General features: G+C 39.2%; 1 protein-coding gene across 3 annotated transcripts in view; it reads right to left on the bottom strand.

Annotated features, from left to right (window-relative positions):
- Positions 1-444: 444 nt before the first annotated feature.
- Positions 445-14,291, bottom strand: part of GNB1L (G protein subunit beta 1 like) — a 48,725-nt gene continuing 34,878 nt past the window's right edge. For all 3 annotated transcript variants that reach the window (XM_067539859.1, XM_067539861.1, XM_067539860.1), the window contains 3 exons: positions 10,941-11,039; positions 6,485-6,700; positions 445-1,174 (listed from right to left, as the gene is read on the bottom strand). In XM_067539859.1, the coding sequence (XP_067395960.1) occupies positions 908-1,174; positions 6,485-6,700; positions 10,941-11,039 (582 nt within the window). In that variant the 3' untranslated portion in view covers positions 445-907. The remainder of the gene's footprint in view (positions 1,175-6,484; positions 6,701-10,940; positions 11,040-14,291) is intronic.

Below are 14,291 nucleotides of genomic sequence, written 5' to 3'. Positions count from 1 at the left end.
ATGACCATGAAGATGACAAACTAAAGGGTACATTTTCAGGGTAGTGCATAAGGATTTATCCAGGCTATTCCCATTAATGTTAAAAAATCCCTGGCTCACCATACTGAAAATTTACCCCCAAGTCTCCAAGGAGGGTGCTAATTGGATTGCTCAGTTTAAATCCTTCTGCTAGTCAGTCTATGGAAAGGATTTAGCACTGGCTCTGAAAAAGGCTTTACATAGCTTTACAATGCAGTGCATGGAAAGATTCCTTTTTCTTTCTGTGATTAATTGCAAGGCTGGAGGTGACAGGGGACAAAATGAAATTCATAAGTGCCAAAGGCCATCCCTAGTCACATTCTTGGCTGTTGGTTTAAGCTAGAAACTGACAGAAGTGTGAACAAATCAAGGTTGGTCTGATAGCTTTTCAGTTATGGAGAAGAAAAAGTAACTGACATGAGAAAGCACTGTGGATGGTTTAATGGGCTCAAATGCACATAAAACAGATTATTTTCACTTACATACATTAAGGATCTCAATATGATTTAGAAATCAGTGTACTCTAGCTCACATCAGGCCTGAGCAACAGTATCTATCTCCATATTACAGACAAGGAAACTGGCACAAAAAATCAAAACAATTTGTCAAAAGAAGTATGTGGCAGAATACGTAACCGAATCCAAATCTGCTAGGCCTTTGCCTTAACTGCATGATCATCCAGTCTTTCCTTCCTAGCATCAGCTTTCCCTTCCACAATGAAACATTTTCTATAGCGAACAGGTGGCATAACATGCACCTAGATCCTTCTGGGGACTTGCACCTCAAAGTGTAAATGGTCTAATATTTCTCCATCCCCAGATTTAATCACACAACAATTCCTGGTTTATCAGTCTGGCTTTCTATTCTCCAAAGGACAGTGCAGAGCTCCTCATATCTGATTATAGATTGACCAGATACTAATGCGATGGTCTTTGGAACCAGCTGCCAGCAGTCTCTCACTTGGCCTACTGTGATCTGAAAAGGACACACAATGGACAGTTGCTGTGTGATAAGTCAGCACTGCCAAGGGCTTCAGTTTCTTCCAACCAAAGATCCTGATGCGATGATCCCACCCTGCAGTTGCCAGGATCTTCTTGTCCTGGCGGATGGCAACATCAGCAATCCCAGCATTGACGAGTTCATGTGTTTTCTGAACCTGAGCGATAAAGTTAAAGTTATTTAAACTGAGCTCAAGATAATTAAATCTTTGTGATTTTAGAGAAAGCAACAAACACACAGTTATCAATTAGCCTGTTAGTGGGTATCCAACTTCTAAACCACATGTGGGGGTGATACTATAGTTAGGATAACAGTAGATAGAAACTGCAACGATTTTCTTGACTAGTAGACCACAAGAGTCCACCTTCGCCATGGTCTCTTTAAAAAAAAATGTCCATTGTAAACTTTTTGTAATTTAAATTGTTTATACTCTGCCATCACTGAAAAATTGGTTTAAATGAGAATAGTCACACTATACAGTTTAGCCCTCTCACTTTAGTTATTCTTAGAGTTGGGCCTGAGCTGCAAAGTTCAGAGCCACAGTTTTGTTTCTGGACTTCAGAGGTATTCCTATGAAGGGCTTTTGTTCTAGTGTTAAAGCACGTGCTACTCATTTCTATTGATGTGGTCCCCTCAATCACCAATAGGCTGTGATGGCATTCTACATAGAGCCCTGAGAAAGGAATGCTTCCAAGAATTAGGTTACCATGTCAGTAAATCTATATTTCCAGCACTCATTCCCAGGAGATTTTTGATTGCACCACAAACATAGTGAGAAGGGGATTATGAACAAGTTACTGATTTCAAACTTTGAAGCATTTTGTTGCTGCTGTTAGAGCATTCTTTGGGCACAAAATTGTGAGGTGTATAACTTGGCTTTAGCAACAGTTGAGGGCATTTAGCATCCCTCACAAGGCATTGAGCACTTTGCAGGATTGAGCCCTTAGAAACAAAAAATAGTGTTTCAGTTACAGAGAGGGTGTGAGAGTGAACAGGAAACAGACTTAAGCTGAGTATCAAACTAGTATCTATTGCGTTATCACTAGTTCAGATGCTATAATTGTTTAGGCAGTGTCAATATATGAGAAAGTTAGTACATTTCAGCACATGCAAGTAGAAGAGGAAAAGACTTTGGGGTATACTCTGACTACAGTATGCTATAATTTTTATGCATGTATATATGCATAACTCCCATTTATACTAGGGGATGATAAATACATTCCTCCATAAACTGAAGTGAGAACACATTCCTGAGGGAGTAACTCTCTTGTTAAAACAAAAAACATAACAACATAATTCAATTTATAGTTTATATAATTTGCGAGTGGTTGCTGTTTTCCTAAGCAGAAAGTTGTACTGAATTGTTCGTCAATGTGTATACTTTTCCTCTGCAAAAGCATTCCATGATGCACAATTGGTACATTACACAGAGAATGAGGTCAATTAAAATTACATTAATTCCTTAACTAGTCTACTAATGTAGATCAATCCTTTACTTAAATTATGAAAGAATCAAGCTGATTTCACTGGGAGCTGAGGACACCACAGCATCTTGCAGGATCAGATCCAAAATTAGCTCCAGTATTATTAAATTCTAATAATTACCCAAGAACTAGTTTGTTGGTTTTTTGTTTTTTTTTTAAAAACAGCACTCCAATACCTAAATGATATATATTAATGTAAATGCCTTAAGAGATTGGTAATTTTCAAAAACTGGCATGTACTTCCTGCATCCACCATACAAAATAAGACAAGAGATGGAGATGTCCTGAGAAGAAAAGGTAGTAGACCCAAATAGAAGGAATATTGGAGGTAAGAAAACAAAATTGGAAGTGTTATTGAGGTGTGATCCATGCTTAAGTTTTGGCACAATAGCTATGTTGGTTAGGCGTTTGCAAAAAACCTCACCGCTAATTAACATGGCTTTGCCAGCACAAGCCCTAGTGTAGATGCAGTTATGCTGTCACAAAGCCCTTTTGCTAGCATAGCTTTTTAGTTCAGGGAATTGATATAAGCTATGCTGCCAGAAGAACTCTTTTGCTGGTATAAGCTGTCTCTCCACAGTGATCCTTTGTCATTATAGCTCTACTATTATATCTACAGAATCAAATCCTTTCTATTGTAGACAAGTTTTAAAGCCAGATCTACACTAGAACCATTTTTATACAATACCAGTAAAACACTTTTAGTGTGGATGCACTTTATACTTAGAAAACTGCACTTCCACTAATATAGCTTATTTCAGCTCCCTGAGAGTAATAAATGCTGCCAGCAAAAGTACCATTTTGCTGGTATAACTGTGTCTAAACTAGAGGCTTTTGTTGAGACTGCTATGTCAGTCAGGGATCACACCTCCTCACACCCCTGACCAACAGAACTATGCCAGCAAAAGTCTGTATTGCAGACCTGGCCTCAGTAACTGAGGTTGTGAATTAGTGGGCATAACTAAAGCCTGGTACTACAGTTCTCAGACCTAATGTCAATAGAGATAGACAAGATCTGTCTAGGGAAGATAATTGGAATTACATGTCAACATCAAGTTACAAGTTAACAATAAAGACTGTAACAGTAATGTTCTTTAAGGAATGGTAAGAAAGTATCAGTATCTGCTACAGATCCAGCAGAACAAGAGGAGACCAACCATAGAACTCCTGAACACTTAGAACTAGTAACCTGATAATGCTGTGGTCAAGGGATTTTAGCTAGCCCTAAGCAATGAATATAACCAAAAATACAACAGCAAAGTTTCCAAAGTAGAAAATCATTTCATGATCCAGAAAGGAAAGAATTGAACCAAGAGAGATCTGGATTCTATGCTTTTAGCCAATCATGGCCAAGGTTAGTCACACATCTTACCAACTATGCCAGGGGTGGGCAAATCTTTTGGCCTGAGGGCCACATCTGTGTATGGAAATTGTATGGTGGGCCATACAGAGGGGTGGGGGGAAGGGGTGGGGCTGTGCGAGGGTAGCGGCCACCGCGTGGCACTGCTTGGGGCCAGGAGCAGCTCCAGTCAGGGAGCCGCTGGTCCCACATGGTGGGAGAGGGGTGGGGGGTGCAGGGCTGGGAGGGGGAGCAGCCACCGATGCGCCACACAGCTTTTTTCGCAACCTTTCCGCAGACCACCAGTTGAGCTGGACGGCCTGATGAAAAGCTCAAGTGGGCTGCAGTTTGCCCACCCCTGAACTATGACATGAGTTTTTGACATGTTGTATGAATAGTCAAGCCACCTCCTTTTCAGTCAGGAGACTTTTTAAAAAAAATTCACCTGTAAACATGTATTCCCTCAAGTCCTGCCCTTTTTCTGGGCCCCTGTTCTAGTCAAGAAGGCAGGAGTAACACTAAGCTTTTAAAGCCTCAACAGGCAAGAAAAACAAATTTTCTGATTATTTACATTGTGGTTTGTTGAATCTTCCTTTTTGTCCTATCACCAGAACAAGGTGGAGTTTATGAGCAATAAAGAGCTACTGCAATCATTGAATGCCTCAGATCTGCTTTGCTGATTAATCACCTGCAAAAGTTGTTTATCGCCTTCTGTATTCCTCTGCCGCAAACTTATACTATCTCAACCAAATCAAATGCCTCATAACCAATTCAGCCAGTCACTGACAGTGATGACTTCAGCAACTTACTGGCACCAGACAATATGCCAGCTTCCCTCCTGTGGCTAGATACACCATGTAGTTAGCTTCATCGTCTTTTCACTGACACACTGGAACACTGCCACATAAAACAGCACTGCAGTACCATCATTGCCTCATTATTTCTCCAAAGGCAGATAGCTGTGCACCAAGTTTAGTTGTTAAAACTTTTTAGAGTAAAAATAGTGTGCCACTGAGTGGCTTTCCAAGTACTACCATTACCTCAGGTACCTGGAATGTCAGGAAAAAATCCCCATCTGGTTTGTATTATTAATGCAACAGTGGAAAAAAAAACTTAATCTGTGTCCTTGACTATTTCTAGCAGTCGTGTGGGAGATACATTTTATTTATTTTATTAGTGGATTCACACTATGCATGAAGTGAAAAATGTTATTTATGGCTTAATACTTTGCACTTAAATAGCACTTCATCCAAGGAAAACTACTGTCAGTTAAAGCTGCAGTAACCAACTGTGCATCTATTGGGAATATAAATTTGGAAATATAACTCATAAAAAACCATATCTGAAATACCCTCAGATGAACAACTTCAGGGTTTATTCTCCCCTCATATCACACCTGTAATCCCCGATTAAGTTTAATTCACAACACATAAGTGAGAGGATATTGTGAGGGAAGCATCCCTTTCTTTCCTACTTGATTTATCACAGACTAACATCAATACAGAAAACCCAGAGTAAGATAGCGATATTGAATAAAAACAAATTATTCCTCCTTCTAGGGTGAAATTCACTTCCCCCTCTGCATGCACATAAAGCTGCAGGAAACCCATGTGGAAGAAACACACCCATGATCTTCCACACCCATGATCTTGAATAGCAGCTGCTCCTCCTCCAGGAGATAGTAAAAGTGTAAATCCAGTAGCTCCTTCTCCAAAGGATCCCTGCAGACTGGTCTATTGGGACTAATGCAGAACACCCTCTGCTGCACACAGGAGTTGCAAAGGTCCCTCTCTATGACCCTTCTACCAATATGTTTTGAAGAGGATGAGCGATATTCAGGCAATGTGGAAGACCCGGGATACACTTTCATGATTTTATCCACAATTGTTATTTGGCTACTTCTGTACTAGAATACAAGATCCTAGAATTTCCACATCTGGTTAACTATCACTCAACCCCTTGGTATTGGCACAACTTTTATTAATGTTATCCAGATCAAGCCATGGTCAACACCATTCACCATCATTAGGCTCAACTGGTTTCTTAAAACAAAGCAGCCAGCCCAAGTATGTGGAATGTTCTAGTACCTAAACTTATATTAGTACCTTGTTTTCCTGCTTTAGGATGGAATTTTCAAAAGTGCCTAAATCCCACTTATTTTCAATGTTAGGTGAGCACCTAAATCACTTACTCCAGTCTTAATCTTTTATTTGTAAATTTCCTAAAACATTTCTCTTTCTTACATTAAAAGGGAAAGCTCTACGCACTCAAGCAGAATACTTAGGAAAACAACCCTTTATTTCTATTTGTAATCATTTCATTTATTAAGTATTCTAAGGATATGACAATAATGTAATGATTAAAAAAAATAAAAAATAGTGACTTGAGGAATGCTAAGCCTATATGCCAGTTGCTAAAACACAGCTTTGGTAAAACCAAAAACATGTGAAAGGTTTAAAAAAAATCCCCACCTTTCTTCAGCTATAGCCTACTAACACAGACAGCCTTCCTGCATCCTAACCAGGCTGTGATTAATTAGTTAGAGATCTGCAACAACTCCTCTTCATGACTAAATATTTTTTTAGTCTATCCAACTGTTAGTGCAAAGCGGGATAAATGACACAGAGGGGCGGATGATCCTGACCTTTAAGTTCTGCTGCTCATCGAGGCTCCAGACGCTAAGCACCTTCTCAGATGAGCCCGAGACCCCCTTGGTCTTTTCCGAGTCAAAGTCAAGGCTCATCATTGGCTCCAGGTGACAAGCAAGTCGGCTTAATATTTTTCCCCCGGATAAATTCCACAGAATCACTGATCCATCCTCATAGCCAGCCAGAAGAAAAGGACACGAACCAAAGTCAGGCTGTTCAGAAATGTAACACAAAGTTTTACAAGAACTGTTGTTGTTTTTCCCATCCTCCAGACAGACTTAAGCCCAAGCACCAAGAAAAGTAATGATAAAAGTAACTAACATTGAAGTGAACAGTGAAAGAGCAGAGAGCTCCAGAAGGCTGCTGCTAAAGGCAACCTCTGGTACACCAGACATGTTTATCCAGAACAATTATTGTTAGATCATTTCTGAAGTGTCCATCATTGTAGTACGTAATTACTTTTCTTCCTGAAATTCTAAACAATCTTCCTCTTTACCACTTTGCCACATCAGGACCCACAAAATTTCAGGATCTTGTAGTGAGATAGTTCATTGGCTTGGGCTTGGTTTGGGCTCTTCAGTACATAGTTTAGACACAGTAATCAAGTCATAACCAGGCTATCAGAACCAAATTGATTTTGTTCTCAGGAAGTTATTTCAGAAATCTGAAGATAGAACACCAAATTTACATTTTCAACATTTTACCAAAATGCATGTTCCATCTTCTTACAGAAGTATGTTTTTATACCACTTTCCAGTCTCACATAATCTCTTGGATTATTTTTGTCCATTTTGTCCACTAATTAGATTCCACTTTCATCTTGCCAAAATGAAAATAATCAAGAGTCCTGCATGAAGATAATTTCTCCAAATACATTGCACTGTTTAAGACCCAACAGCTAAACCTTTAGTAAAAAACCTCTTTGTTAGTTACTAAAGAGTTAACAGAGGTTTGAATCCCACTGTAACCAATTGAGAGATATTTTGATTAATGATGTCACAGGCCAAAGGGCATGGCACCCTGGGCAGACACCTAATTTATTTAAGCCTCTGAAATAACTCAAAGAAGGGAACGTTACTGGATTACATGTCACACTTAAGGAAAATATTCATCATTGCACTAGCCAAAAGGCTAATGACCCCGTAATCGGTAACTGGTCATGTGAGCTAGGATGCAAATCCCCAATGAAAAGCAACTGAAAAACAAGCGCCTGTAAATGCTAAATAGGAGAAAAGCTACCAAAATAGGCCCAGCGTTTAACACCATCTATAGGGATGTCTTGTCCCAATAATGCACATTCTATTTTATTTTATTATTTTCAAACACCTCTCTGTTGACCCTATGGGCCTAATGTGTTTGGTGTTTAATTTTAAATGAAAATTCTAGGAAGTTTCCAAAGAATGAACTATCACTTAGCATTGTGTGTCGCTATATGCACACACTCTTTAATTATCAGAGATTCACTAGCATGACACAAATCTGTAGTAACCAAATCTTCACTGTCTCTATTAATTTTCCAGACTACTCTCACACTAGTTATTAAAACATTCATTTTAGGAGTAGCTAAACTAACAAATAATGGGTGGTCCTGCTAGTAAAAGCTCTCCTGGATAGGAGAAGGGAAAGAAAGTGGCTTTTCATGAATGCTTGCAATTAAAGCCCTCATCCTTTCTTCATAGCCTCAAGATATATATTCTTTCAATCTAAGGAAGTGCTTACTGTGGGAAGTTAATCCTGACGTAAGTATCAAGGCTGGCAAAACCACAGAACTGGACTGAGAGTGGCCTGTAAAAACAACCAGAAAATAAAGCAAAATCCCTTACACCTCTCTTATGAAGGGGCAGTGCCTAGGCGTGCGTGCATGCGTGCATACAAGAGAGAGATCTCCCTAGCTGACCGTGGCTCCAAGTGAAGGCGGGGATCCTTCATTTAAAGGATTCATCCTTTAAATGACAGGGTCCTCTTTCTTCTGCAAAGGCAAGGCTTGGCTTATTCTCTGGCTGGAACTGTCCACTATGAGATGCACATACAGTGAAGACCGCCAGCATGTGACCTTTCTAGAGCAATATCTCCAAGATGTCGATAACTTTCGCTAGTCAATGAAGCAAGATATCTATGGGCCAGCTTGTAGGTCCTTTGTCCTTTTCATAATTTAATGGCAGACTTTTACATGTGCTCATCACCCCGCAGTTCCCACTAAGAATACTAGAAACTGTTGGGTGCTGAGCATTTTAGGAAAACCTGGCCCCAAGTTTTCAGTTTTCCCTTAGTGAAAATAGCCACTATGTACTGACTACAGCCAAAACTGGTCTCGTTTAAAAATAAACAAAGTTTATGCAGGGTAATACAAATTACATTAAGTTTCATATTTGAACAAGTACACATGCTTGTGTATGTGCAATGTTATGATATAGTTATTGAAATCAGCAGGATTTTTAGGTTTGATCCCTTACTTACAAAACAGTAAATTTCAACAACCTATTTGCTTCGGTAATGGGCACCATTAAAGAAAAATCTTCAGCTCTCATCTTCTGGTTTCAGGGGAAATTTTTCTTTAAATAAGTCACATTTTTCCTCTAAAGCAGAACATTTTGTTGTTGTTGCACTTGGATAATTGTCAAGGAAGGAAGAAAAGGTGATCTGCTGTCAACTCGGCAGAAATAATTGCTATAGTTTATATAAAGCAATAACTCTGCATTTCCAGTTTCTACATGTATTATCCTTGTTCAGTTTTTTTTGTTTGTCCCATTACGCAAGATGGTGCCTTTCCCAGGGAGTGCAAAAAATAAATGTAAGGGAAGACTACCCTTACTCTTGCAAATCCTGCCACACCCAGCTAGTAATGTCAGGAAGGTGTGAAGCTCAAGAGACAATCACTGTGTATCATTTGCATTTATGATTATGCTCCTTTGTGAGGGGAAAAATACTTGTCTCAATCATGGATCAATATTTGTAAATATAGATTTAGTAAAATTAGATCTTAATTTTTACTCTGCCCTCAACACAACAAAATATGCTGAAGCCCGCTTTTTAATTGCTTAGAAGAAGACAAAGTCTCTTAAACCACAAGCCTAACCTAAGCCTCAATTTCTTCCCATTCTACAGCTGAGTTTCTAACTAAAGCTGTTCCCAGTAGGGGTGTTATTTCACTGATTCACAGAGCATTTTTGAATTACCATGCAGGAGGGTAAGATACATGGAATGGTGTTCATTTAGTCTATGGTTTTAATGCAGAAGCTCACAACGAGGAAACCCACCAGGACGCTTCTAATGAAAGCACAAAACTGAAGGGAAAGTATTTCATTATAATAAACAATAATAATAATAATAATAATAAAGTACCTTCCATCCCAGGGCCTCCAACAGCTTTACTATCATTAATGAATTAAACCTAATAATCCAAGGGATGGAAACCTACATTCATGCTATCAAATGCTGACCATTTATTAGACCTTTTAAAAACTTATTTTGCCTAATAAAAATGCAGTAATACTATTTTAATTTATTTCCGATTGTACATGAATCCTTAAACTCACCATGTGTTAGATCTACAGGCCCATCCTCATTTGGCTGAAGTCCAGAGCAAAACTCCTTTTTGATTTCAAGGGAAGCAGGATGCAGTCCTAGCACTCGAAGGCTCCATTCCCACAATTGCTTTGTAAAGCATTTCCTTCCATGGAAGTCAATGGGAATTTTGAGTGTGGATCAATGGTAGCATCAGGTTGCAAGCATTTGATAATTTGCAAATAATTTCCAGTGGTGTAGCACTAACAAATACTGTGAGGGAATGTGGTCTAAGCAGTTAGAGTAAGGAACTGTGAATCAGGATTCTATTCCCAGTACTGTCATCACTACACTGTGAGATTTAGGGCAAATCACTCAAACTTTCTTTTTGTCAGATGGGGTATCATACCTACCTTACACTGTGCAAATTACTAAATACTTCTAAAAATAATTGTTTTATTTCTATTTTTTCATCAAATGTAAAATACAAGCCTTAAATACTTTGTCCATATGCCATGTCTAGAATAAAAAATGTTCAATAAGCTATTTTTTTAGTGGCTAAGTGCAACCTACCATTAAAATTGCTATCCATTTTTTTAATACTCCAATCACTACTCAGCACCCTTTTTTCCCATGAGAGACCATATTAAAAGATTTATACTGCACTCATTTTCTTCTTGAATGATGCAAAAAATAAAAAAGCGTCTATTCTAACATTGCAAAGACTCCAGTAACCATTTGCAAGTCATGTACCTTCCATTAAAGATTAGGAAACTCAGAAAGTTACACTAAGGAGATTCACAAGTACCTACCTCCCCGCTCACTTTATAGTATAATTACTTGATTGTTTGACAATAAATCAAAACCTGAGTGAAGAATGATTCATGTGCTCTGTAAAAATGAATCACAGGGAAAACATTTCACAATTAGCAAGCCTGGTTACCTTACCTGCCATAGCTTCAGACACATGGGCATGCCTGGTTTGGCATCTGCCTCTGGCTTCAAGGTACAGACTGATGTCTTGGATGGCAGCTCCAAAACCTGAACCTGACATTAGATAAGTAAGTTTATTTGGTCAGGCTCCAGGTCACAATTTTGCTATACAAACATGAGTCTTTTAAAGTGATTAAGGCTGGTGTAAGCTCTTATTTTTTTGAATACACTCTGGGGGGAACTTGGGAAGGAGTCTTAAATCTAAGCAGGATCTAAGTTGCTTTTGGCAGCCTGATAGCTGTCGATTCCTCATCTAAATAGACACATTGCTTTAGAAGAGAAAGATACAAAGCTGTTGGGATATAACACAATTTCCTCTTCCACTTTCTGCTATTTCCTCTGTGTTTTGCAATCATCTCCCATACAGCTGGATATTTATGCAGGCTGATTTTATTTTTAAAAATTTTCCCTTTTCTCCCCGTGTTTCCTCTTCCTTTATTTTTGTTGTTAAACATGTCTGCTACATTTACTAGTGGATGCTTGTATTATCTCCTCCTCGTCCCATATATTACGGCTACATGAGGATCATGTGTGGGGGTACAGCATCGTAGTGATTTCACAAAGCTGCTTCCTCTGGCTGAGTCTACATTGGCAAAATTCAGATCCGTAATTCTCCATTGGTGCAAGCTGAAGCACTGATAGGACACAGGCATTTTTACTACCATATTGGCTGTCTTGAATAGGGTCAAACAATACAGTGTTAAATACTTGTCCCTGTCTACACAACAGCCTCCATCACTGTTTGCACAAATGGTGGTGAATTACAGGTTTGACTTCTCCTAGTGTGGCAAGATCATTATGGGGCAAATCTTAGCCTCTCCTGCCTGGGTATAGAGGATGCTGTCTGCAATGGTATTAGTGCAGTTCCACTGCAGTGCTGTAGGAAAGGAAGTGCTGTAGAATTTGAGGAGCCCAGCTGTACAATACGTCTTGGGATGCATGCTGGGGCAAGAGAACTGCCACTACATAGAATCACCAGTCATTCCCCTTGTGTAGAGGGACACAAATGCGGTGCAGCCTACTGAAGCAATGAAGCTGGAAGGGAAGGCAGAACAGAGGCAAAGGATATTGCTGCTCTGAATCTGGGGACAAGAGGAGGATTCCTTCTCTCCATAGAGCTGCTCAGGCTGTGCACTGGAGACAGCATTCGGGACTATTTGATTCTTACACTCTATTGTTGTTTGTATTGTTTGGAAAAAATAACACAAGGGATTTAAAATTTGAATACACCCTTAATTATTAAAAAAAATTAAATCTCCATTTAAAGAACTATTTCAAGAAACCCCCTTATCCCTTATCCCTTTTCAATCTATTTTACAATCAATATTTCAAGTCTAAGTTTATAACACACACACAGCAAAGCCTTAAATAGCTGTGAATTTAAGCAGAAGAAAATTAACAACCCTATTTCAATATATTTGATAATCTACAGAAGTACTGTTATTCTTCTATAATATCACAAAAGTTGAAAGCAGTCAAATCCCTTTATTGGGTAAAACTAAATTAACAAAAACAAACAAACAAAAAAAAGCCAAACCACAAAACACCCAAGAAACGCATGGACACTGAAAATGGAAACTTTTATGTTAAAATGCTTGTGCCATAATATTAACCACAGAAAGATAACTCAATTAGGGTCTGCAAGCGATTGGATTAGAATGGCACAGAATTAATCAACTCTTTATAATAATTGTTCTAGACCTCAAACTATTCAGATCCTACTGCATAATTCCAGTCAGCTCATGAGCTTTCACAAGGGGTGTATCCTCAGCAGCTCTACGCTCATAATTGGCAGGATGGTGGTTTTAAACTAATCTTTCTACCATCCCTGATTCTGAGTCCAGGAGGGTCTGAAATAAACCCCTGTAACTCTGCAGAACCCTTTAGGCTGATCAAAATTATGCTGGCTGTGGCTGTCATAAGGGCTGCTGTACTGGCCAAGGGATATGCGCTCTGGTCCTGCCCATTGCTTGCCTCTGTCCACACCCCTTATATGGAGAGAGTGAGGAAATGGTGTAAAGCCAACATAGCCAGCTCTATATTATCTGAGCATTCTCCCACAGCAGGGAGAATCCTTGACTGTCTGTTTAGTGCAGTTTTCCAGCCACTGTGTGCTGCATGAGCAGTGCAAAACCCCTGGAGTAAGGGCTGAGGATCAAGCCCTTAGAATTTTGATTTCTGTGCATGTCCCAACACATGATAAATGGGCAAAAATTGTCCATGTCAATTTTCACTGAGGTAGTCAGGTTCCTAGGTAACAAATATTCATTGTCAGAAACATTATCCATATTTCCCAGGCACAAATGCACACTTAATTACTGAAGTTACTTTCATTTTATTTAAATAAGCACTGGCCTGCAAGCTGAACTTCTGAATGAAAAAGGAATGTAAATGTTTGGTATCTCCAAGGGTTACCAGCCTCGGTCATTCTGGTATATTTTAGGGCCAAATTTTGCTTTCAAATATAAGCACACAACTTCAACTCTAGTCAGTGCGAGTTCTGCAAATCCCAATCTGAGATACTGGCCACATATGAGTTTCTCTCTCCTTTGGGAGCCATCAATCAAGCCAGAGACAGCTGTGGTCTCCTTTGATTTCCATATCTTTACTTCAAAGCCTGCCAGGACATCTTCCCCAATTCTGCAGGTTGTCAGCTGGTTTGCCAAAAGCCAGCTGCTCTCCAGCCCTGGGGAAGCCAGAATGTACTAAAAACAACATAAGGAAGATATCTAAGGCCAATCAACAATGGAAGAGACTATTTTCCACATTGCAGTGACAAGGAGCCATTCCCAAGAAAAGGACAACCACAGAGAGCACACTCAACTTCGGCCAGCTGGGAGCTTTCGTTAACTGGAATCACAGCATCATTAAAAATTCTCTTTTCTGGAGACTCAGTTGCCACCACTGGTAACTGAGTTAAGTGAGTTAGATGTAGGAATATCTGGACAAGAAATAACAGAAAGAATTGCACTTATCTTTTGTCTCTGAATCTGAAAATGCTTTGACTCCTAGAGCAAAGGAAGGAGACTGAAATTGCAGTGTTCAGAGAAAGAGGAAAGAGTTGTCATTGTGGTAAGTGCATTGCTGCATCTTTTTAAAGTTTCCTTTACTTCCACCATAGCATGCTTCAGAAGAGAATTAAACTTCTTGCCAAGGGCAAAGGGCAACAAGATGACTAGAAGAGCTGTCTGGAAAAGGCACAATATGCTTTTGCTGGATTGACAGTTCCAGAGAAGGAGTCTGCATTAATAGCTATGGAGCTTCAGAAATAAATATTGTTTCATGTATTTTGACAACTGTAACTTA

Source organism: Emydura macquarii, unplaced genomic scaffold, assembly GCF_026122565.2.
Source record: "Emydura macquarii macquarii isolate MOO-44397 ecotype Brisbane River unplaced genomic scaffold, CSIRO-AGI_Emac_v2 contig_554, whole genome shotgun sequence".
NCBI lineage: Eukaryota > Metazoa > Chordata > Testudines > Chelidae > Emydura > Emydura macquarii.
Note: the sequence above shows the minus strand (reverse complement) of the source record. Positions and strands in the feature narration are given on the sequence as shown.